Here is a 24,554-nt window from a genome sequence, read left to right as displayed (position 1 = left end):
GTTTGCGAAAATATCCGGATGTCACAAAAGTGACCAAAAAACAACTCAAGTCCCAGTGTATTATACATCGACGGTTAGGTCATCTGGCAACCCTGTCTTAAGTTATGAACACTTTAGTGATGTTTGTGTTACTTTTTTTGTACTGATTCCGAATTAAAAAAATAAATAAATCAAGTTTGTGTCCAAAATCAGCAATTCTCTACCTACCAAAACCGAAAATGGATTTTATTCGTATTTTTTTATTTGGCCCAAACTTTGTGGGGGCCTTCCTTATGATTAAGGTAGCTTTTTGTGTAATTGGTTCACCCATACAAGTATCCATACAGTTTTGGCAACTGCCCATACAAAAAATGTTACGTAAATATTCAAATAGCTCTAACTTTTGAGTGAATTTTCTGATCAAATTGGTGTTTTCTTCAATGTTGTAGGTATTGTTGAGGAATATTGAGAAAAAAATAAGGCAACGATATTTTTTTGCCCATGTTTTGGTTAACTTTTTAACAAAAACTTTTGATCTTCGAAATTTTTTGACATTTTTTTGGGGCCAAAACCTCGCAACTTTTGAGCTATAGAGAAGTATGGTCAATCATTTTTCCGTTTAGTAATATTTTTTTGAACAGTGTTTTTTGGAAAAATCGAAATTTTATAAAAAAAAATCGTAAAATTTTCCGATCTTTTTGAAAACAATATTTTGTTTTGTTTTTTAAAAAAAAATGAATATTGATTTCATATTTGTTCCATATTTTAACATTGAAAATCGAATCATTAGTTGCTTAGATATCGACATTAGAAAATGGTGGTTTTTTTTTGAGCCACTGTATCTCAGCAATCAGAAGTCCTTTTCGATCGCAATTTCAAATTTACAATTAAAATTAAGTTAATTTTTTTTGTATGTAATTATTATGTTTCAGAAAATCACTATTTTTTCAAAAAAAATCATGACTCGGTGGCAGAATTTTCGACTCTACTTCTATATGGCTCAAAAGTTGCAAGTTTTTAAATGCCTAAAACATACAAAAAAAGTCGAAAATCAAAAAATACGTATTTTGGGAAATGTAATTTTACTTTATTTTTATAGTAAAAAAAGGCATTTTTTTTCGTGTATTTTTTTCAAATTTCTGAATAATACATACAACTTATCTGAAGACACTAAATTGATCAGAAAATTCAGTCAAAAGATTTTTGAATATTTAACTACCGAGCAGTTCTCTCAGATTTAGGTCTTTCGATTTTTTTGTATTTTTTAATCCGACTGAAACTTTTTTGGTGCCTTCGGTATACCTAAAGAAGCCATTTTGCATCATTAGTTTGTCCATATAATTTTCCATACAAATTTGGCAGCTGGCCATACAAAAATGATGTATGAAAATTCAAAAATTTGTATCTTTTGAAGGATTTTTTTTATCGATTTGGTGTCTTCGGCAAAGATGTAGGTATGGATATGGACTACACTGGAAAAAAATGATACACGGTAAAAAAAATTTTGGTGATTTTTTTATTTAACTTTTTGTCACTAAAACTAAATTTGCAAAATAACACTATTTTTTTTTATTTTTTGATATGTTTTAGAGGACATAAAATGCCAACTTTTCAGAAATTTCCAGGTTGTGCAAAAAATCTTTGAGTGAGTTATGAATTTTTGAATCAATACTATTTTTTTTTATCGAAAAATTGGTCGCAAAAATTTTTCAACTTCATTTTTCGATGTAAAATTAAATTTGCAATCAAAAAGTACTTTAGTGAAATTTTGATAAAGTGCACCGTTTTCAAGTTAAATCCATTTTTAGGTGACTTTTTTGAAAATAGTCGCAGTTTTTCATTTTTTTAAATTAGAAAGAGGTCCGGATGCTCTCCCCATTCAAGCCTTCAGCCATCAAAGTTCGAGCATAAACTTGCAATAGAGACCACAAAAAAACCTAAAGTTCGTTAAAGTGGGTGTTTTAAATATAAAAGCGGTCAAGTAAACCCCCTTTTTCACCCTTTTCCTCAATTTGATATGAATCTAAACGGAGCTCACCACCAAGCAAACAAGCTTGAAAATTTGCTCCACCGAGAAGCATGTCGAGCCCAAAGTCGCCCCCACGTCAACAGGCATCCCACTAAACTCTTGACGAAAATAGCTCACTTTTGGTGAATTTCCAGCTCACTCGACGTCGCTCTATTGCTCTGCCAAACTCCAACTTGTGGCAAAGAAACACGCCCTTTCTTGGGCAAAATTGATATTACTGGCAGCCACGCCACATTTTTCCGTGACTTTGGCACACTTTGCCTCTCGCGGTGAATAATGACGTTCTGGTTGGGATTGGGAGTGCTGTTTAGAGGGCACAGAACTAAAAATAAATTTAGGTATTCTATGCAAAATCCAGCATTGTGTATGAATGTTTTGGTAAAGTTTATCACACAAACGAAAGATTTGATAAACTTCATGCATCAGATTTGGATTGGAAGTTTATCATGTACGATTATTTATTGAATAATTTCCTCAAAAATGTATTATTTCATCAAATTTGAAAAAAAAATCTTACCACAGCTCCACATTTGAGCAAACACTTTTCCGACAGATTGACAGTTGACACGACGACACACTTCAAACAACCGCAACGCCTCACAGAAAAGTAGAAAAGCTCGTTTTTAGTTTCGCCCTGCTGCGTCGAGCCCGTGTCACACGATTGATGTACCGGAAAGAGAGAGAAAAGCTCAAATTAAGCTCTTGCTTCCGCGCTCCCTTGAGCACATCATCTCCCCGTGTGTATGTGATTTCTTCAAACAAAGTTCTTCAACGGAAGTTTCGCTCTGCTACACCGTTAATTAGATTTGCCCCAAAAGTACACGCGGATAATACGTTTTAATTGAACCACGCGAAAGGCGGCTCAGAGATACGTCAAAAGCAGCAGCACTCACGTGGCAGGATGCTGCTGCTGTCATCGTCGTTGATCTTGTCGTTCCGTTCCAATTCCGTCCATCAGCGGGAATTATGACGTTTCGAGCAAAGGAGCAACGTATCTCGTGGCCCTCGTGGGAGACAGGCAAACATCAAACAGCAGCTTCGAGGACGGAACTTTAGAGCAAAACAGCTACCCTATTTCGGCTCGCAGGCGAAGGTGGGTTCTGATATATTTCACGAAGCCAGGAGTTGAAGTGGGCATCAAGGTGTAAGATATTCGATTAAGGAATACAAAACATAATTTTTCATAATTTTTTTTTTAATTTTTTTTAATTGGATCAAATTGGATTAAAAACTATGATTTTATCAAAATAAAAAGCTCAACAAAAGACCCAAAAATAACAATTTTTTATGTTTTTTAAGCTAACTAGAAACTGCTGTTCTTGTTTAGATTGAAGTATAGATTATCACTAATTAACAGTATTCAGCTAATTGTATGATTTAAAGCTTGAAAAACAAAAAAAAATAATGAAAACGTGAATTTTATGGCTGTGTCAAAAATTTCCCGAGATGCCATTAATTCCTAGGATTTGGAAAATATTTTTCCCGTTTTCCGGGTTATTCAAAACCCGGGAGAATTGGACGCCCTAACTGTGTTTTTCTACACATTTATTTTATTTTGCTGAATTGAGTGCGCTGACCACGAGGACGCGCTGTCTTGTTTTTGCATGCTCATTTTCATTTCTTTTGTGTCGCTGTTTGTGTGCTTGGGTGAGTGGTTATTATAATTGAATAATGTCATCATAAGTGCAGTGCTTCTGGGAACGCGCAGTCCTGTTTTTTTTTTCGCGATAATTTTCGTCGTAAATGATCGTACAAATTTATTCCAACTGGCAGTTTTAATATTAACTCATCAAACTATCGATTTTATGAAGAGTAAAGCGTTATTTATTTACTATTTTTGAAATTTGCTCGCGTTATCTAAATTGTAAAACAGTAAAAATATACTGATAAGTCCAGCCCATAGCACTACTGCTCGGCTGGCACGCGTTCGATAAAAAAAAAAAAACTTTTTAAATAATCAATTATCTATCTTTCCGCAGCCGGCTGCCTAAGATTCAAAAATTTCAACCGATAAACAAAATGCTCATGGTCACATCACTGCCACTCGTGAATCCTGAACTCATACCCATCTACTAACCCCCTCAAAACTCATGTGATACTTTGTCGGAGATGCAGTCGATTGGGCGGTCTCTATCACTCAAGTATCGGACTAACATTCCCATCCACTTCCCCGTGACCCTACCACTGGTCGTGGCCGGCGCCGGTATTGATTAGCATGATAGGGGCCTTTGAGAAGTTGCGAAGCGAGGAAAGATAGCACCCACTCATCTTCCACGGCTCGTGGATGTAACTTCTGGAGGTCCTGGTCAATAACGGAGTAGCAACTGCGGGTGGGCACCTATGCTTATGCTTATGCTTACATTCATTTTATTTTGCTGAATTCGTTGAAATTTTACTGAAATTTTCAAATAATAAAAAAAGTCAAAGTTACCTGGCAAGATTTTTTTCAAATTTGTTCTGGCAACACTGCCAGTGTTGTCAATATGAAAAACTTTTTTTTAAACTTTGAAAAAACGGTTGAAATTTGTTGTTATTTTATTTTTCAAAATTGGATTAAAACTCAAACAGTACTTTACAGAAATTAAGGAATTTTGAAAGTTTACCGATTCCGAGACAAATTCACCTAAAGTCTTTTTGTTTAAATAATAAAAGTATTTCCACAATTGAGCAATTAGGCCGTTGCAAATATTTTTAAAAAGTTTATGTCGCCCCCTTCCCTCCCCCACCCCTTCAAATTCAGCACAATAAACCATGTATATAAAAAAAATCAAAAAACTTCAAAATTTTAATGGAAATAGAAGTGAAATCAATTGAAAACACTCGAAATTGGATTTTCCTGCATTTAAATTATATTTAGCATGCCAGGGCTCGAACAAAAATTTCAATATATTTTTTTAATTCCGAGGGTACAGTTCTGCAAAAAGTTTTATTGCCGCGAAAAAAAATTTCGTGCTAAGAGTTTTAAAAATTTGTGATTACAAAACAACTAGACTGGTATAAAATGCATTTTAAAACACTTCTATCATTGAAATGTTGAAAGTATTGCTTATAGTTTTAATTTGGATACGAGCAATTCCAGCTCAAATCAGGAATTTTTCTGGTACTTTTGTACCCGACCCTCTCCGATTTCAATAAAACATTGTAGACATGTTATCCTGGGCCTATATAAGCCATTTTTGTGTATATGGAGCCAATAGTACTCGAAAATAACTTTTGAGAAGGGCGTAAGGTATTTAAATATTTTTGTATTTTGTAATTTAAAAATTACTGTATCTCAAAGCCGTTGCGTCGTATCAAAAAGTGGTCAAAGACAAACTTGTAGGAAATTGGACGGGCTTTCTGAAAAAAATACACTGAAACAAAAATACACGCCACATCTATGAGACTTTTTGATTTTTAAGTCTAAAACTTACATTTAAAGGTGATGTCACGATTTTTTTCGTTCAAAAGTTTTGAGGAAATAACCTAAAATATAACCAAAAGACTGACGAAAATGCAGGATGCTATGTTTCTCCTAAAAAAATACAAAAATCATTTACTAAAACTGTTTTTTTTTTGAAAAGTGGTCTGAACGTTAAAGTTTTTGAAAACCGGTAGTGGGAATCAATTTCCCAGACAATTTTACATAAAAGTAGCAATCCTGGCAAGATACAGCGGTTTTAAAAATGAAAATGTTGAAAAAACGGTTTTTTGGTGGTTTTTGGCAATTTCTATATGACAGATTTGATTTTTCAGTCTCGTAAATATTTTTAACGGAAAGCTCGTCCAATTTTCCATAAGTTTGCCTTTGATAGCATTTCAATTGGATGTAAGAGCTTACAGATATAAGCTTCATTTCATTGCTTATAACTGTAAATAGAATTTTTTTTCAGTGTGGTAGAAACCAGGATAGTAAATTTGGACGAGCTTTCCGGTAAAAATATTTACGAGACTGAAAAACCAAATCTGTCATATAGAAATTGCCAAAAACCACAAAAAAAAACGTTTTTTCAACATATTCATTTTTAAAACCGCTGTATCTTCCCAAGGATTGGACATAGGACAATGGTCAATATGGAGACTTTTATGTAAAATTGTCTGGAAAATTGATTCCCACTACCGGTTTTCAAAAATTTTGACGTTTAGACCACTTAAAAAAAAACAGTTTTAGTAAATGATTTTTGTATTTTTTTAGGAGAGACACACCATCCTGCATTTTCCGTCAGTCTTTTGGTTATATTTGAGGCTATGTCCTCAAAAAATTTTAACGAAAAAAAAATCGTGACATCATCTTTAAATTTAAGTTTTAGACCTAAAAATCAAAAAATCTCATAGATGTGGCGTGTATTTTTGTTTCAGTGTATTTTTTTCAGAAAGCCCATCCAATTTCCTATAAGTTTGTCTTTGACCACTTTTTGATACGACGCAACGGCTTCGAGATACAGTTATTTTTAAATTACAAAATACAAAAATGTTTAAATACCTTACGCCCTTCTCAAATGTTATTTTCGATTACTATTGGCTCCATATACACAAAAATGGCTTATATAGGCCTAGGATAACATATCTACAAAGTTTCATTGAAATCGGAGAGGGTCGGGTACAAAAGCACCAGAAAAAATCCTGATTTGAGCTGGAATTGCTCATACACTTTTTTTTGCGCACCCCTCCACCCTCCCCTTCGACTTTGGTCAGAGTCGAGGGACATACATTTCCATAAATATTTGCAACGGCCTTACTAACGACAAAAAAGCTTTAAAATTTGCATTTTTTTTTTTGTAAAAATCAAACCAGTTGAATTTACCTCGAAAAATAAAACTTTATCGCAATATCAATAAAGTAATTTTCGATTTCAAATCAGATTTTCATCTGTGAATGAGGGGTTTATTTTCGATCGTTTTTTCAAAGTTTTTCGAGTCTCTCTGGCTATTGACCTTCAGGATATCAATCTGTCAATTAATTTTTCAGCCCCTTCTAGAGCGTCCAATTTCCCGTCCCGGGAAAAAAATTCCCGGGAATTCCCGGGATTTCCCGAAAAATATATTTCCCGTTTCCCGGGAAATTTGTAGATTTCCCGGAAATTCCCGAAATACATGTGGAAGTATACATTTGCCTACCTTTTTTGGCGCCAATGCTTTGAAATTATAAAAAAAAAAAATAATTACAGAACCTGATTTGATTTGATTCCCTTCAATCTACTGTTCATATTGAACTAATCAGCTTGTCTGTAAATATTGAATTCAGAATTGAATGGTTGAATTCAGATAATATTTATTTGTTTGCTTATATGTTGGGCAACAAAAACTTCGCTATTATTTTGACAAGGTTTCATCCATAAAGTATGGATGGTATGGATGACGCCCAACCTATTTTAACGAATTTTTTGTTATATCATTTTAAAATAAGATATTTACCTCTTCCAGCCAAGATCAAAATTGAATTATTTTCAGCATTTTTGTTTACCTTGGCCAAATTGGATGAAAACTGAATTGATATAATACAATTTTTCAAAAAGGGTTATGATAGAAGATATTTGTTTGAAACATTTCGAGAAATTACACTTTGAAGTTATAAATTAATGAAGCACGTAAGCGTCCAAGGTCGTTTGACCCGAGCATACGGAAATAACGTGGGAATAACATTTTTTGTTATTTGAAAATTCTAGGCCAATAACATTTTATGTTATTTATAACAATATTTGTTATTCGCCGTTATGATTTTTTTGTTATTGGTTTGTTATTGCAATAACAGACTAATAACATTTTCCGTTATTCTTCGAACAAATCTTTGTTATTCTTTTTTGTTATTTTAACAACTAATCCGATCATCCCAATAACAATTGGAGTTATTTTTCCATAGCAATAAATGTTATTCCAAAGTTGTTTTGGCATTCAACCAATATCAGACCAATAACAAATTTGGATATAATAACATAAACTGTTATTAAGCTCTTATGCAAAAATGGATTTTGTATGAATATTCCATAACTTTTTTTGTTATTTTAACAGTATTTGTTATTGAAATGGCATGAATTTTGTTATTACCGTCTGCCCGGGGAGGGTTAAATATGAAAAAATGTCACATAATGTCAACCACTTTTACACTTTATGAAGCCATGAAAAATCATTTATAAAAACGTCGTATTTTATGAAATTTACCCAAAGAATGCAACCGTATTTCAAAAACTCGCTACAAATACCTGAAAACTTTGAGTTGTGATTGTTTTTTTTTTTCTTTTTAACTGTATGGTCACTGAGACAAATTTAAAAGTTATTTTATGGTTGTGGAGCATAGATTTTTACTGTCCAAGCACTTTGACTAAAAAAATCTTCTTAACAAAATATTTTTTTTGATTTGATACGATTTGAAAGACAGCATCAAAAAAATTTTTTTACACCCAAACGAAAAATATATCTCAAAATCTGCAACAGTGAATTTGCTGCAGAAAATGTTATATTTTATTACTTTTTTTGCAGCAAGCACATAGATCATTTTTGCCCGCGTGTAAACACGTCAGCGATCTGCAGTTCTCACCAACACATAGAATGCTGGCGCGTCCCCGAGCAACAATCTAGAGAGAACATTATGTTCGCGCTCTGTCCCTCACCATTCATCAAGCGTCCATGGCGCGGTGGTAGCGTGTCGGATCAGCAACCTAGAAGTTGATGGTTCAATACTCGTTCTGTTAAGGTTTTTTTTCTGCAATACAATCAATCTGCCGTCGGTAATGTCGATAATTGTCGGTAACGGGCAAAAATGTCATACCCCTATATCGCAAAAAATGCATGAGGTCAGTTTTCATGCAGATTCTGATATACTTTCATGCTGCCATGCATCAAAATCATGCGACCGCCGGTTGGGTGTATATATTTTCTTAAAGTTGTATGATTTTTTACAAGCAATCAAGCCATTAATTGATCCTCACACTCATTTTGAAAGTTACTGTTCTACAATTTTGTTGCAAAATATTGATCAGAAACAGGATCAGAATAATTTTCGTTAAATTTAAAATTTCCCGGGATTTCCCGGGAAATTTATTAAAAATTTCCCGTTTCCCGGGAATTCTGTAACCCCGGGAAATTTGACGCTCTAGCCCCTTCAATAGCATGCTTTGATTTTTCGTTCTATAAATTGATACCTTCCGCTCTTGACGGTCCCTTCTATATCGACACACAGAGGGAGAGTCGACACTATGATCTTTAAAAAAATCTAACTCCGCCAAATATGATTTGCTCTTAGTAGGTCACAGTTTCAAAGATCTCTTTTTTGATCTTCTAGTACAGCGTTTTTGAATGAAAGAATTCCGGAGAATTGCTCAGACAACATGAACATGAATTCTTCCCGTTATGCACGTCTCTTAATTTTACTTAGTCGAACTCTTAATCGCCAAACTTTCTCGGTGCAAATATTTCCGGTCAACTTCTCTCTCGACTCAAGTTTCCATGGTGACGTCGCACACAATTCCAACCCGGGGTAACAAACACATAGCAAAGCTGCACTGCATTGAGCTCGTTAGTAGCATTAAGTGGGACGATTCCAATTTTCCCTGTAACAGGTCTATCTGAAAGCTCGCCCCGATCGTGCTATCTTGTCGCAGGTCGAGTTTGGGCATTTTGACCTTCGCAGATCTTAAAAAATCGATTTTAATCCTGAGATATTCAACAAAAATCCCCGTGTAATGTTGTCTGCAGGTGCAACAAATTGCCACAGGGAATTTTAATCAGAGACCGATCTGCGACAAGATAGCACGGGCACGTCCTGCAGAGTATCCGACTGATGGAAAACAAACAGGTCAGCGGAAAGGGATCGATGCTAATCAATCAATTATGCAGCTAGCCAGGTTTGGTCCATTGAGTATGGCTCAACCATATGATGCGCGATTCTACCGGTAATGAAGGTTTTGTGTTGGTTTCTTTCTGGAAATTTGATCCTAGAGCATCCGCACACATTTTTTTATTTGGCAATTTTGCGCTGAAACTTGATCCAATTTTCAAGTGGACTATAATTAAATAATTTAATATTTTCCATCAGGATAATAAAAATAAATTTTAACATTCAGTTTAATGCTGAGCAGCTTAAATTTCAGACTTTGTTTTAGTACTGGACTTTAATGCCAATTTTTTAAATGCCATTTTACGCCTATTTAAAGAGATTCCGTGTTTAAATAATAACAGTGCAGACTCGATTATCTTCGGATAATCCCCATATTCAGGCCACCCATCTTGTAAAATGTGTACAATCTATTACTTTTACTATTAACATTAAATTGAATACCGTTTAATTTTGTCTTTTTAACCAAATAGTGCACTCTAAGGATAATTAAAAAATAATTACTTTCCGGCCAAAAGTTGAAAAAGACCAAAAAAAAAAATAGTTTTTTTTTCTTTCAGGAATTCTTATATATTTTCACAACTGCAACAATGAACAAATTATTTGTGATACTTTTTTAAAAGTATTGAAATCAGGCATCTTTTTTCAAATTTTTACTAGACCTAGATTTTTGAAAACTAATGGTGCTATAAGAGGTGGACAGGTGTATAATGCATGTTACAACTTTTTTGCCTTCCTCACTTTAATGAGGAAAGGCTATAAAATCACTCGAAAAACGAACTTTTTAGTTAGACCTCCTAGACCTACCTTCATTTGTACATATCGACTCAGAATCACCAGCTGAGCAAATGTCTGTGTGTTTGGCTGTATGTAGACATGTGTACCAAATCAATGTCACTGGAATATCTTGTCACAGGCTCAATCGATTTTGGCCGGAATGGTTTTAATCGATCCGTCTTAACGTCCCTTAAGTTGCTATTTAAATTCATGCAGTTTTATCATGTATTTAAAAAGTTATGTTAAAAAAACTGTTTCATATTGAATTAAAATTATGGTAAAAAGGGTGGTTTTTTCATGAAACCCTCACATGTTATATATTTTTAGAAGGCATATGAGAAGACCTTTCCTGTGGATTAAGAATTTTTAAGATCTGACTTACCTATCTAAAATTACAAGCAGTTTTAAAAATGGTCTGAATTGACATAACCTCAAATGGTCCCGTCTGATCGCCACGAAAAAAGCCTTGTAAAGGGATGCCATTTTCCTGATAGGCGGTGTCTGTATAATCTAGACAAAAAGTCTGTAGGAAGTCTATTTTTTTTTACTCGTCACTTATTTTTATTAGGACCTCTTAGGTGCTGCGATCACGTTAGGGGAGATCCATAAACCATGTGGACACATTAGGGGATTGTAATCACTCTATAAATGATAGGAAGGCACCAACCACCTAAAGGTGGATTAAGTAACGTTTTTTTATTGAAGTGTTGAAACCATGGTTTGCAATTTCTTTTTTCTACCACCAACCTCGATTTCAGCCAGATTCAAGGGACATAAACTTAACCAAATAGCCTAACTATTCCAAACACTTTCTTCGTTCCTTTCTCCCCCGCCACCATCACAGAGCCACGAGATTCACAACCTGGAAACGTACACCCAGTATCTGGTGTCGATCCAGGTGTTTAATCCGGAAGGGCTCGGCCCGCCCACCACCGTCCTGGTCATGACCGACGAAGGAGGTAAGTTCTGATTTATAGCGCCCCTTCCTCATCCAACTCTTCCCAACCCAGGGGTGAACGACTACACCGCGCGGTGGAATGAACCAAGATTTTATCAGACGCTCGTAGAAAATTAATTATCTGATAAGACTCGTTCATCATTGATGACCATCTTCGGGGTGTCTTTGCGCAGAGTAGAGTGAAACAGCAAGAATTAGAGCCCCTCTCCACGAGAGCTGGACTGAGGATCACATTGCGCTGTTTCCAGTGGAAATCAACATTGTTGCTTGTCATTTGTTGAGTTGTAATAGTAAAATTGTGAAAATTATAACAATTTAACACCAATTTCTAAACTTGCCATAACATATTTTGGTCTAGAATATCTTTTAAAACTTTAATTAAAAATTCAGCATGTTCGAAAAATTTATCATTAAGGGGTTATATACATGTAGAAAATCACAAAATTTCATTCTATAGAGAACATTTATTAAATCCACTTAAAAGATGATTTTCAATCACTCTTGAAAATTTCATGAAGATATTTCGTGATTAACTGAGTTAGAGACGATTTAATTTCAAAATGTTGCCATGTGCAAAGCGAACTGTTAAACTCCTAGTTGATTTACGGGTGCCACGATATCCCGAGATGAACCAGATTAAATTGAAATTTTAAATTAATAGATGTAAATCTGTATTTTAATGCCCTGAAACAGAATTTAGAAAAAGCTTAAAATGTGGGATCCAATCAACTTCTGACATTTTTGCCAATTTACATGTATGAAACCCCTTAATTTGTATATAACTGTTTTTTGAAATAATAAACATAATTTATATCTGGAGTTTTTTTTTTTGAAAAGGTCCAATAAACCAAATTTTCAGTATTTGCTTTTTGGGTGCTGGAAATTTGGTTTATTGGACCTTTTCAAAAAAAAAACTCCAGATATGAGTTCTTTGATTTTTTTTTTCAAGAATAATAGTTTTTGTATTCTTTCGGATTTTACCAGTTCTTTGATATAAAAGTTGCTATGAAGAAATATTTTTTTATGACATTTATACAGTTAAACCTTGTTTATGCCTTGTTTGAACCTTGTTTCACGCGTAAAAATTCTATTAAAAAAGTTGGCGCTATTTTGAATTTGCTCACGTAAAATAAGTTTCCAATATTTTTGAGTTTTATAAAGAATTATTATTTTGTTCAATTATAGTAATGAAATGCCAGATTATTCAAAATATGACCAAAATGGTTAAGACTCTCAACCGCTCAAAATTGGTTCGCGTTATTTTGAATTTTTCGCGTACAAAAAAAAAACCGAGTAAAAAAACTCCACAACAAATAAGGTCGCGTAAAAAGAGGTTTGACTGTATTCATCAATCTTCAGCAGCTTCTCAAACGTAAGCTTTTCAAACACTAGCAGTTTTAGGAAACAACATAGATTTTCAAAAAAAGATTTCAATGAGTTTTTGCACTCTTTTTTTTCTCTGAACAATTAAAAAATATAATGATCATTTACTGCTCATGTTCGCATAAATTTCCCATGTGCATTTTTGTCGATTTTGACTTAGATATTGGAATAGCTTCGTTTGTTGTGTTACTTTAACCTACACTAATAATATTTACCACTTTGTTCCAAAAATTCAGTAATCAACGACACATTTGTTTGTCCCATCAGAAAAATGTTGAAATATGAGTCCCATCGTGATAATGTTCACAAACCTGTCCCCATCCTTCCCCACCTTTATTTTGCAGTTAATTGTTTTATTGCACAAATATAATTTCAAATTTCAGATGTTAACAGAATGATTGCAATTTTCATGACAAGTTGAAGTGTAAACTACGAAATAAACTGAAGAACATACAACGCAGGTTTGAATTTTTAAAATGTGTGATTTACATTTGCTGTCCATTTTTATAAGAACGCAAATTTCACTTAAAGATTTCTAAAGATTTGTTTATTTTCAACGCCTACATTTTTTTTTATGAATTAAAAGTTGCTGAAATTTTTAATAATTAAAATCTCACAAAACATATCTCATGTCAGTTTTATTAAATTTGTTTCTGTTTATTTTCTCTTGTTAAATATGCAATTAAGTGTTCTGCTAATACCTACTTTGATTCATAATAAAAATAATAATATATGAAAAAATGCTTGGAATGTTTGGAATGAGGCAATATCCCACAAAAAAAAATTACTTGAAAATTACATTTTTAAGCTTGAAGGTTGCAAATGTCAAACTTCACAGTTGAACTAATGTCGTTCTTACTAATAAATGAAACTGATATTTGCATAGAAACGTCAAATATTGATTTATGTTTTTTTTTTTGCAAATACGTTTAAAGTCATTGAATTTTTTTTGAATCCTCATTCCCCCCTAGAATGACAAAATTTCTCACCGGTTGAGAAACACTGGCTTTGAATCATTTTTAGCATGTTGGGTTGGGATTGATTTAAAAATTATTTGAATTTATAAACATTTTCGATTTTTGCTATCGCAAATATTTTTTCACTGAAATTATTGCTTTCGTCAAATAAAATAAATATTGCAAAACAAAAGTTTAAAAAAAATGTATGTAGCCCCTTAACATTCATGTAAATCGGCAAAAATTTCAAAGGTTGTTTGAGCACACACTTCAACTTTTTTTAAAAACTGTTTTCAGGCCATTAAAATATACATTTTTGCAATTCCGCTGTGAAACTGTCAACTTTTCCTGTCCTTCTGAAGAAATGAAACGGCCTACTTTTTCCTACCAAAAATAACAGAATCGAATAGCAACACTTTTCTAAATAAATGCTGCTCCTCTTTTTGCAACTTGTTGCATAAACTACTATTTCAACTATTAACAAAACAGGTTTGAAGACATTTGGTTGTATCATTAGCGAGATATAGCTATTTGAAGTTAGCAGTATCAAAAAACGGGTGCCACGATATCTCAACACTGCTTTGACCAAACCGGCTCAAAACTTTGGTGAAGACACGTTAAACTGGTCCCGTGTGCATGACGAAGGCCGATTTTCAAAAAGTTTATTTAAAAAAATAGATTTTTATACAAAATCGTCAGTTTTTTATTTTTGTATTTTTTGAAAATTCAAAATTTCAAAATCGGGCTTCGTCATGCACACGGGACCGGTTTAACGTGTCTTCACCAAAGTTTTGAGCCGGTTTGGTCAAAGCAGTGTTGAGATATCGTGGCACCCGTAAATCAACTCAGTGTTAAGAGAAAAACGCTTACAAAGTTTGACAGTTTGCTTTGCGCATGGAAAAATTCTGAGCTTAAATCGTCTCTAACTCAGTTAAATCATAAAATATCTTCATGAAACTTTCAGGAGTGATTGAAATTTATCTTTTGAATGGATCATGTGTGTAACCCCTTAAGAAAAATATTTATGCGTTTTGAAAAACATTATCAGTTTCTTACTTAATGATCAGTAGTACACTGCAAAAAATTTGAGATTTTAAAATAATTTAATCAGCTCAGTTTCTGAGTACTTCAATTAGTTTTGACATAAATTCCTTAAATTTTGTTTAACTGAGCTGTTGCATTCTTAAAAATGCGACTAATTTTGAGAAAAAATGTTTTCGACAAAAGTTTTTTGATTCTTTGCATTATTTTAAGGCAATTCAAACATATTTCGGAAAAATAAAAATTAATGAATAAATTAATTTAATAGTGTTTAACAGTCAAAAATAATTAGAAAACTGCTCTTTTGAAGTTTGAAGCAAAAAAAATCGGTCCAATTTTTTGCAATTATCAATTGGTGTTTTTCTGTACGCAGCAAAAAATCCGACGGTAAAATCGCATGCAAAAGCATGCACATCACCTTTGTGAGCAAAAGCATGTAATATTGTATGAGAAAACGTGTTCACAAAAACCATGTACCGAAGAAAAAATCAGGTCCGCTCATCCCAAAAATAACATCAATCCGACAAGAGTGATTACTGTCGCTATTTTTAGACCACGTTTTCCACTTTTTCTCCATCGACACCGACTACTTTATCGATTTCATTTTGCTGTCTATTTTTAGACGATGACTCAGCACTTTTCCACTCTTGCACTAAAAAAACCAGATGGCAGCACGATGTAACGTCACGTCCCTATTGGTCTAATGGCCAAGCGGGCTAAGGCACCAGCCCTTACTGTTTGTGCTGGGTTTTTGAATCCCGACGGATGCAACTTTTTTGTGTTTGAAAAAAATGTACATGCAATGTGCAATATTTAGTGTCTTTTTACGAAGGTGATGTGCATGCTTTTGAATGTGATTGAATGTGATACAATAAATTTTCTTTATTGTATCCAATATGACTACTGTAATAGTTATGTTAAATCAATTTTAATAACTTGATCCTTCAAAAAATAAGATATTTTTTTTAGGTTGGTTGATATCGCTCTGGATTTCAAGAGGAAATTGTCTCTGTTCAAGTATCTTTTCCCTCTCATCCAGCTTGGCTGTAGTCTATATTCGTGTCTGTAGGTAGAGGCCTAGAAATTATTCCTCCTCCTCATGCTCAGCAGTACAATTCCTCCAACAAAGACACCACGCCGGGGTGGACGCTTCACAACTAGTCAGTGATTATTCATATTTGCATAGATAAAAATCAATTCTTGCCTTCCCACCTCGTTCTGGTCGTTCCATGCCTTGTTGAATAATTTGAATATTCATTAACATTCATAACCTCCCCCAGTCAAGAACTACCGTAGTCGGTCGTTATCGCCAATTCAATTAACTTGTTCGCTTCATCTTCCGGAGTTTTTCGGTTTTCTTCTTTTTTCAAAAGCGCAAAATTTACGACTCTAATCAATCTATCTTCCCACCCCCACACTATACAGTCCCGAGCCGGCCCCGCAACTTGAGCATCCTGGAGGTGACGTCGACGACGATCCGGATCAGCTGGCAGGAGCCGGAACGGAAGAACGGTGTAATCCACGGCTACCGGGTGTACTACGTGTACCAGAACCAGACGCTGCTCCACCTGCCCATACTGAAGAGCGATGCCATCCAGAACTCGATCTACTACTACACGCTGTCCAGTTTGAGTATGTTTCGCTTAATTTGTTTGAACTCATAATTCCTAATGATAATAATATCCCCCAGAACCCTTCACCGACTACCGGCTAATCGTGGCAGCGTTCACGCTCCGCTACGACGGTGATGCGTCCGAGGCCGTCATCCGAACGGACATTGGTGGCCCGAGTGCGCCCAAGTTCGTCAACCTGACGTGCTACTCCGAGGACGCCCTGTACCTGGCGTGGCGAATTCCGGCCTACTACTACAACTCGGTCAACCACTACATCGTCAACTACCGCAACATGGACTACACGCGCTCGCGGGAGATCCGAATCTCGGCGAACGCGTCCATCGTGGAGACCTCGGTCGTGCTGCAGAACCTGAGCATGGGCTCGAGTTACGAGCTGAAGGTGCGGGCCGCGTCCATCAGCGTGGTGAACCCACACAAGGTCATCCTGGGGCCGTTTTCGGACGTCAGGAAGGTGAGTCCGATCCGAGAAGGCCGAAAGAAAATCGAATGACAGTCGAATTCTTTTGCTTTTCCATTTTACAGATTACACTGCTGGCCAACTGCGATCAGCACCAGCCACCGTCGCTGTACCATCACTACGCCGACTACGACCTGATCGTGCTGGCCGGAGCGGTCATCTGCTGCTTTGGCCTGCTGCTGGTCATTCTGGCGATTGTGCTGTGGAAGTGAGTACCATTTATGTAATTGTTGTGACAATTCTACCACGAAGTAGCCCAGAAAACAGTCCGAAGAAATGTCATTTCATTTCTTGGCTCCATAAAATTTGCTGGTACAGTCATGTCCCGGTTTTGATTCGTTCAGCTACCTCAGTTAAGCAAGGCCCAGTACCCAATTGAAGCACAGAGCTTATGGGATGTTGGCTATATGGGAGACATTGGCTATAATCGTATGAAAAATCATACTAACGTCAAAAAATTATTGTGTTTTGGAATCGGGATGATATCAGCTATCGATTCCACTCATGAAATTTTTCACAAAAATACTTATTTTTCCTCTATTTTGAAAATGCAATGTTTCTCAAAAAATACTCAAAAGTATTGTTAAAGCAATATGGGTATCAACGAAACGAAGTTGACTTTATAGCTGTCGGCCAGCATTGCTAGTACCAACCACTAGTGTCTTCCTTTTATCTACAAGGACTTCGCCGCCCTGGGCTCCTAAGTGTGTGAACGTATGGCACGGAGCGACGGCGCCGAATACCCATATTTGCACAAAGAATTTTAGAGCGCCCGCCGCGGGATTCGAACCGGCGACCTCTGGATTGTGAGTCCAGTGCGCGGTCCGATTGATCCACACGGACGGGAAATTTTTCATTCGATTCGAATGTAATATTTTTTTGAAAGTACTAAACATTTTCACAAAACTACGTATTTTTTTACAATATGGTAATCGAACGATCAGGATTTTTTCATACATTTCGAAAGTTATAACACATTTTTTTGAAAATACCGACAATTTTCACAAAACTACGTATATTTGAGAAAATACTCAAAATTTATTTTTTCACAATATTGGTATCAAATGATCGGATTTTTTTAAACAATTCGAATGTAATACAACAATGCGTGATGTTGATGCTGATGCATACAACACACGTCATAGTATATTTTTTTGAAGAAAAAAAACTACAAAATTTCACGAAAATACATATTTTTGAAAAAAGGACACTCCAAACTTCAGTTTTTTACAATATGGCATCAAACGATAGTAATTTTAGCAAACATTTTAAAAGGATACAACTTTCAAAATGTATGAAAAAATCCCAATAGTTTGACAACCACATTGTTAAGAAACTGAATTTTGTTTTTTGAAAATGCTTAAATTTTTCACCAAACTACATGTTCTCGAAAAAAAAAATGCTCAAAAATTCAGTTTTTCACAATGTGTGTATCAAATGATCGATTAAATTTTGAGTATTTTTTTCGAAAATACGTAGTTTCATGAAAATTTTTAGTATTTAAAAAAAATGTTATTACATTCCAAAATAAATGAAAGAGTCCCGATCATTTGATACCCATATTGCAAAAAAACTGAAATTTTAAGAATTTTTTTTTTTCGAAAATACGTAGTTTGGTGGAAACTTTCAGTATTTTCAAAAAAAAATTTACGAAACTCGAAATGTATGACGGAAACACGATTAATTGATACCCATTTTGCAAAAGGCAATATTTTGAAATTTTTTAGAGTAAAAAATTGCATTTTCAAATTACAGGAAAAATACGTATTTTTGTAAAAAAAAAATTCATGTAACAATGATTACAATGAATAGCTAAAAAATTCTCTACCAAAACCAGAAATGGATTTTATTTGTATTTTTCGATTTGGCTTCAACTTTGTGGGAGCCTTCCCTATGACCAAAGAAGCTATTTTGTGTCATTGGTTCACCCATACAAGTCTCCATAAATTTTGGCAGCTGTCCATACAAAAATAGTACGTAAATATTCAAAGTTTGAGTGAATTTTCTGATCGATTTGGTGTCTTCGGCAAAGTTGTAGTTTTTGTTGAGAACTATTGAGAAAAAATAGGAGGAGCAGCCGTGGCTGACTGGTTACGGTTCTCGCTTTGTAAGCGAATGGTTCTGGGTTCGATGCCCATCTGCTCCCAACGAGAAAGTTAAGAACACATAAATTTAAAATTGAACAAAAAATCATAGTCGCTCTAGGCGGGGTTCGAACCCCCGTCCTTTGAATTGGTAAGCAAAAATGCTAACCACTAGGCCATGACGACTTGGTGAGCGTGGACTGGATTTAGGAATACTGTTACAGAGAGCGAGTTGTGGCGCTATAACCACGGCAAAAAGTGTCCAGGGCATTCGGGGAAATACAATTTCCCATCCCAGAGGGTCCCGGAGTACCAAACCTTCTTAGCAAGGTGCTCCCAACGAATACAACCAAAATCTCGGAGCGTATGGTGGTGTGTCCCCACGCTTCTTCCTCCTCTGTCGATTCAAAATTGTGTTGTTGTTCGAACACTCAGTGCTCAAACTCAACCCAATTACGAGTCATCTCTGCGATACGGCTTTACGCAGTAGGCCTGGCCGCTTTAACGCTTGTGATGTTTCAATGCATTTCAATGCAATGGCCCACTACAAATGTTAATAAATGACAAGAAGAGTGCTAGGCGTCATCTAACCTAAGGCACTCTCCAGGATCCCTTCGAAAGATTGGCTGCGCTAGGGTCTGAATAGATTAGATTAGATTAGAACTATTGAGAAAAAATAGGCATGGGAAAAAATACCGATTTTTTATTAACCATTTTCCTTAAAAACTCAATTTTCCAAAATACGTATTTTTTGATTTTCTAGATTTTTTGAAATGCTTAAGGCGAAAAATATCCGCAACTTTTGAGCCATAGAGAAATATGGTCAAAAATCTGCCGCCGAGTTATGATTTTTTGAAAAAATATTGAGTTTTGAAAAAATTGAAATTTCATACAAAACATAATTTAACGTATTTATTTTATGTAAAATTGAATTTTCAATCGAAAAGTACTTTACAGATTTTTTAATAAAGGGCTCCATTTTTAAAATATTGCCACCGAAAGTTTGATTTTAGCGAAATATTTGCAGTTTTGAGATTTTTAAAAAGTGACCATGAGCGACCATTACTGAAAATATTTTTTTTAATAGCTCTGAAAATTTGCGGTAAAATTTACTAAGAAACATTGAAGATTGGACCATGATCAGAAAATTCATTCGAAAGTTACAGCTGTTTGTATATTTACATACCATTTTTGTATGGACAGCTGCCAAAATTGTATGGAGACTTGTATGGGTGAACCAATGGCCCCGACAAAGTTTGGCTAAATCAAAAAATACAAAAAATAAAAATGGTCGAAATCAGGCGTGCGATTTACCGGCGATGTTAAACAAAAAATCATGAGGCAGTGTTAACTCTGTGTTGGTCTATGATGCTACTCTCTACAATAGACCTGCTCAAACTCCGGCCTGCTACGGCTTTTAAAAATAGTTCGATGACTGGGCCTTTAGGCTGGTCATGTAATATTAAATAAATAATTTTCGGAACTAGGTGTCCGAAGTCTTGATTGTTGAGGCAATTGCAAACCTTTTTTTACACCTAAGCTTCCATCTACCCCGGGATTCGAACTGACGACCTTTGAATTGTGAGTCCAACTGCCTACCAGCGACTCCACCGAGACAGGACTCAGTGAGACGACTCCTACACCTGGATTGAGCTAACGGCCTAATCTCTAGGTTAGAAATCTAATCTCGAAAAATGCCACCAAACCTTCTGGGATCGAACCCAGGCGGACTGGGTGAGAGGCAACCACGCTTACCCCCACACCACCGGTCCCGGCAAAGAGATTTATTTGAGCAACTCTCTACGAAATCGGCCGATTTCGACCATTTTTATTTTTTGTATTTTTATATTTGACTCAAACTTTGTGGGGGCCTTCCCTATGACCAAATAAGCTATTTTGCGTGATTGGTTCACTCATACAATTCTCCATACAATTTTGGCTGCTATCCATACAAAAATGGTATGTAAATATTCAAATAGCTGTAACTTTTGTTTGAATTTTCTGATCAATTTGGTGTCTTCGGCAAAGTTGTAGGTATTGTTGAGGACTTTTGAGAAAAAATAGGTACACGGAAAAAAATTTTGCAGATTTTTTTGTCAACTTTTTTTTCACTAAAACTCATGTTCAAAAAATACGTATTTTTTGATTTTCGAGATTTTTTGATATGTTTTAGGGGACAAAAATCCGCAACTTTTGAGCCATAGATAAACATGGTCAAAAAATCTGCCTTCGAGTTATGAATTTTTGAAAAAATAGTGATTTTTGGAAAAAAATTGAAGTTTCATGCAAAAACAAGTTTGACATTACTTTTTAATGCAAAATTGAATTTGCAATCGAAAAGTACTCTACAGATTTTTTGATAAAGGGCTCCGTTTTCAAGATATAGCCAACGAAAGTTTGATTTTAGCGAAATTTTTCCAGTTTTTTAATTTTTAAAAATAGTGACCATGAGTGACCATTTCTTAATTTTTTGTTTTGAAAAGTTCAGAAAATTTGCTATAAAATTGTCTAAGAGACATTGAAGATTGGACCTCGGGTTGCTGAGATAGAGCCGCTTTAAGAAAAAGAAACACGAAAATTGAAGTTTTCTAAATCTCACCAAAACAACACACCATTTTCTAATGACGATATATCAGCAATTAATGGTCCGATTTTCAATGTTAATATATGAAACATTCGTGAAATTTTCCGATCTTATCGAAAAAAATATTTTGAAAATTTTTAAATCAAGACTAACATTTTAAAAGCGCCAAATATTGAATATTACGCCCATTATTGCATTAAAAAGTAATGTCAAACTTGTTTTTGCATAAAACTTCGATTTTTTCTAAAAATCACTGTTTTTTCAAAAATTCATAACTCGGCGGCAGATTTTTGGACCATGTTTCTCTATGGCTCAAAAGTTGCGGATTTTTGTTCCCTAAAACATATAAAAAAATCTCAAAAATCAAAAAATACGTATTTTTTGAACTTGAGTTTTAGTGAAAAAAAAGTTGATAAAAAAATCTGCAATTTTTTTTCCGTGTACCTATTTTTTTCTCAAAAGTCCTCAACAATACCTACAACTTTGCCGAAGACACCAAATTGATCAGAAAATTCACTCAAAAGTCACAGCTGTTTGAATATTTACATACCATTTTTGTATGGACAGCTGCCAAAATTGTATGGAGACTTGTATGGGTGAACCAATGACACAAAATAGCATATTTGGTCATAGGGAAGGCCCCCACAAAGTTTGAGCCAAATCAAAAAATACAAATAAAATCCATTTCCGGTTTTGGTAGAGAATTGCTCATTTGTCCATTTTAATTTTTGATCGCGTTTGTTTTGCGGATTTGTGATTTTCCTTGTTCTATCATTCCCTTGATAATCGATGGCCGTAATTATGGAGAATTGCTCTGAGGAACTTTTTATCTTGTCAAATTTGTGACCTGCTGTCCTGAAGTTGAACCGCTGCACTATTTTGCCCAACTATAAAACTCTAATTTAGTCAGCGACGGCAGTCAAAAACTTTGCTCATTTATGAATTTTGATTGCGAGCTTCATCAGCTTGTTTCCCGAATTAATTATTCTAACAAAATTTCCCTCCGTTCTCCCTTCCCTTTCTTCCCACCCAGAAAATGCTTCAACACGAGCTACACCCACGAGCCGGACGCCATCAACGGTCACCACCACGACCAGAAGCTCGCCCAGCAGCAACAACTGCAGCAACAACAGCAGGCCCAGCAGACCCAGATCGACTGGAAGCCGGACACGAACGGCGTCATCCAGACGACGGTGCCGGTGACGAAGCTGATGCAAAACGGCAACCATCGCCACATGGCCATCGACGGGGACTGATAAAGGGGCCTGCTGCCGGGTGGTCACCGGACCAGCGCCGCCACCGGAGGGGGCACTGTCTTTGAGGAGGAGGAGGAGGAGGAGGAGGAGGACGAGCAGCAGGTCCACCGGTGGCCAACCCGGATCGAGTGTCGTCACTCATCTCCCTACGGCGGCGGTGGGCTTCCGCTGGAACTGGTCATCAATCCGGTGGCCTGAGGGAACGAAACCGGTCCGTTTGGCTCAAATCTTGTACAGGTAGAACAATTAATTAACTCTAGAATGCAAAGTGGGTGCGGAGAAGGGGACAGCGAGAAGCCACGTGTCGTGTGTTTGCCGCGCCAAGGCTTGCTAGGATTAGCTTTGGGCGTCGTGTTTCCATAGAGCGTTGGTTGACTGGATGATGATTTTGTTTAAGCGGGTGAACGAAGCAAGCGACGAATGAGTGTGAGTACAAAAAAGCGGTCTGAATCGTGAGAGCGTGGGCGCGGGTAGAAGGAATTGCTTCGAGCAGGCTTGTTGTGGTGACAAGTGTTTTAAAAAACAAATCTAGATGAATCGTGAAGGAAAAAGGAGAAAACTATGATCGGTTTAATGCCAATACTTTTGATTCTTATTTTAAAAGAAATGTAATTAATTGCCGAAAAAAGACAAATTATGAGAAAGGAAAAAAACTGACTCCCATAGAGAAATGAAATTGACGAAAACAATGAGGGGAAGATGTGTGATATTTTTATACATATTTTCGGGATGTTCGAAAAAAGTACTAAGTAAATTATGCAAATTAAGGTGGAAATAAATTTTAAACCAACGAAAATTTTTGTAAGTTGCTGATTGATCCGAAATGTCCATGCTGTCCAAAATATATACTTTGTAATTTGGCCTACATAAGGGTGTGCGATAAAAAATTCGTTGCGTTGTATTAAAATAAACCCTCACATAAATCAGTTTATCATAAAGGGGACTGGATGCCCCCCACGTGATTATTTTTTTGATAGTTTTAGAATTTTTTCCCATTGTGAACATCGGTCTATTTTGATTTACTCAACAAGTTTTATAAAATACCTACATTTTTCGAGTTGCCACAAACCTAAGTGACGGAATTTTTGAATGACTCATGTACAATTTTTCTGCAAATAGGCTCGGAAACATTATATAAAACATTTATAATATTTATTATCCTTTGATCTCCAACAACCGGTTCCAAGTACCCCAGCGGAACTCGGAATATGGCCAACCACGCAGTTATTCTAGAATTATTTTTGTTCGAGTAATATGCCAGGTTCGATCCAAAAATGATGTTGGACAATATAAATGATCTTCTTGTTAAAAATTGTGAACTTTGACACCCATATTACTTGAACAAAAATAATTCTGGAATAACTGCGTGGTTGGCCATATTCCGAGATCCGCTGGGGTACTTGGAACCGGTGCCAAATTGGCCAGGTCGGTCCGATATCGGTTCTGGTGATCATAAATGAAAATGATTTTGGATGCGCTGTAATTTGAATCCTGTTTGGCTGGTTTTTGTTTGATAAAGTATTGACCACTCCGTAGGTTCCCCGGAATTCTCCGGAACCGGTTCCGGGTTGGCCAGTGGCCACCAAAGCATTGCCAAAGACCAGTTT

At 35.6% G+C, this 24,554-nt stretch overlaps 1 protein-coding gene across 1 annotated transcript in view; it reads left to right on the top strand.

Moving 5' to 3' along the window:
• LOC120432507 (protein sidekick-2-like) overlaps window positions 1-23,737 on the top strand; it is a 203,207-nt gene extending 179,470 nt beyond the window's left edge. The window contains exons 7-11 of the mRNA XM_039597728.2: window positions 11,439-11,553; window positions 16,358-16,564; window positions 16,623-17,017; window positions 17,089-17,231; window positions 22,725-23,737. Coding sequence (XP_039453662.1) covers window positions 11,439-11,553; window positions 16,358-16,564; window positions 16,623-17,017; window positions 17,089-17,231; window positions 22,725-22,947 — 1,083 coding nt within the window. The 3' untranslated portion in view covers window positions 22,948-23,737. The remainder of the gene's footprint in view (window positions 1-11,438; window positions 11,554-16,357; window positions 16,565-16,622; window positions 17,018-17,088; window positions 17,232-22,724) is intronic.
• The last annotated feature ends 817 nt before the right edge of the window (window positions 23,738-24,554 follow it).

Source organism: Culex pipiens, chromosome 1, assembly GCF_016801865.2.
Source record: "Culex pipiens pallens isolate TS chromosome 1, TS_CPP_V2, whole genome shotgun sequence".
Taxonomy (NCBI): Eukaryota; Metazoa; Arthropoda; class Insecta; order Diptera; family Culicidae; genus Culex; species Culex pipiens.
The sequence above is the reverse complement of the archived record's forward strand: the minus strand, read 5'-3'. Positions and strand labels throughout refer to the sequence as shown.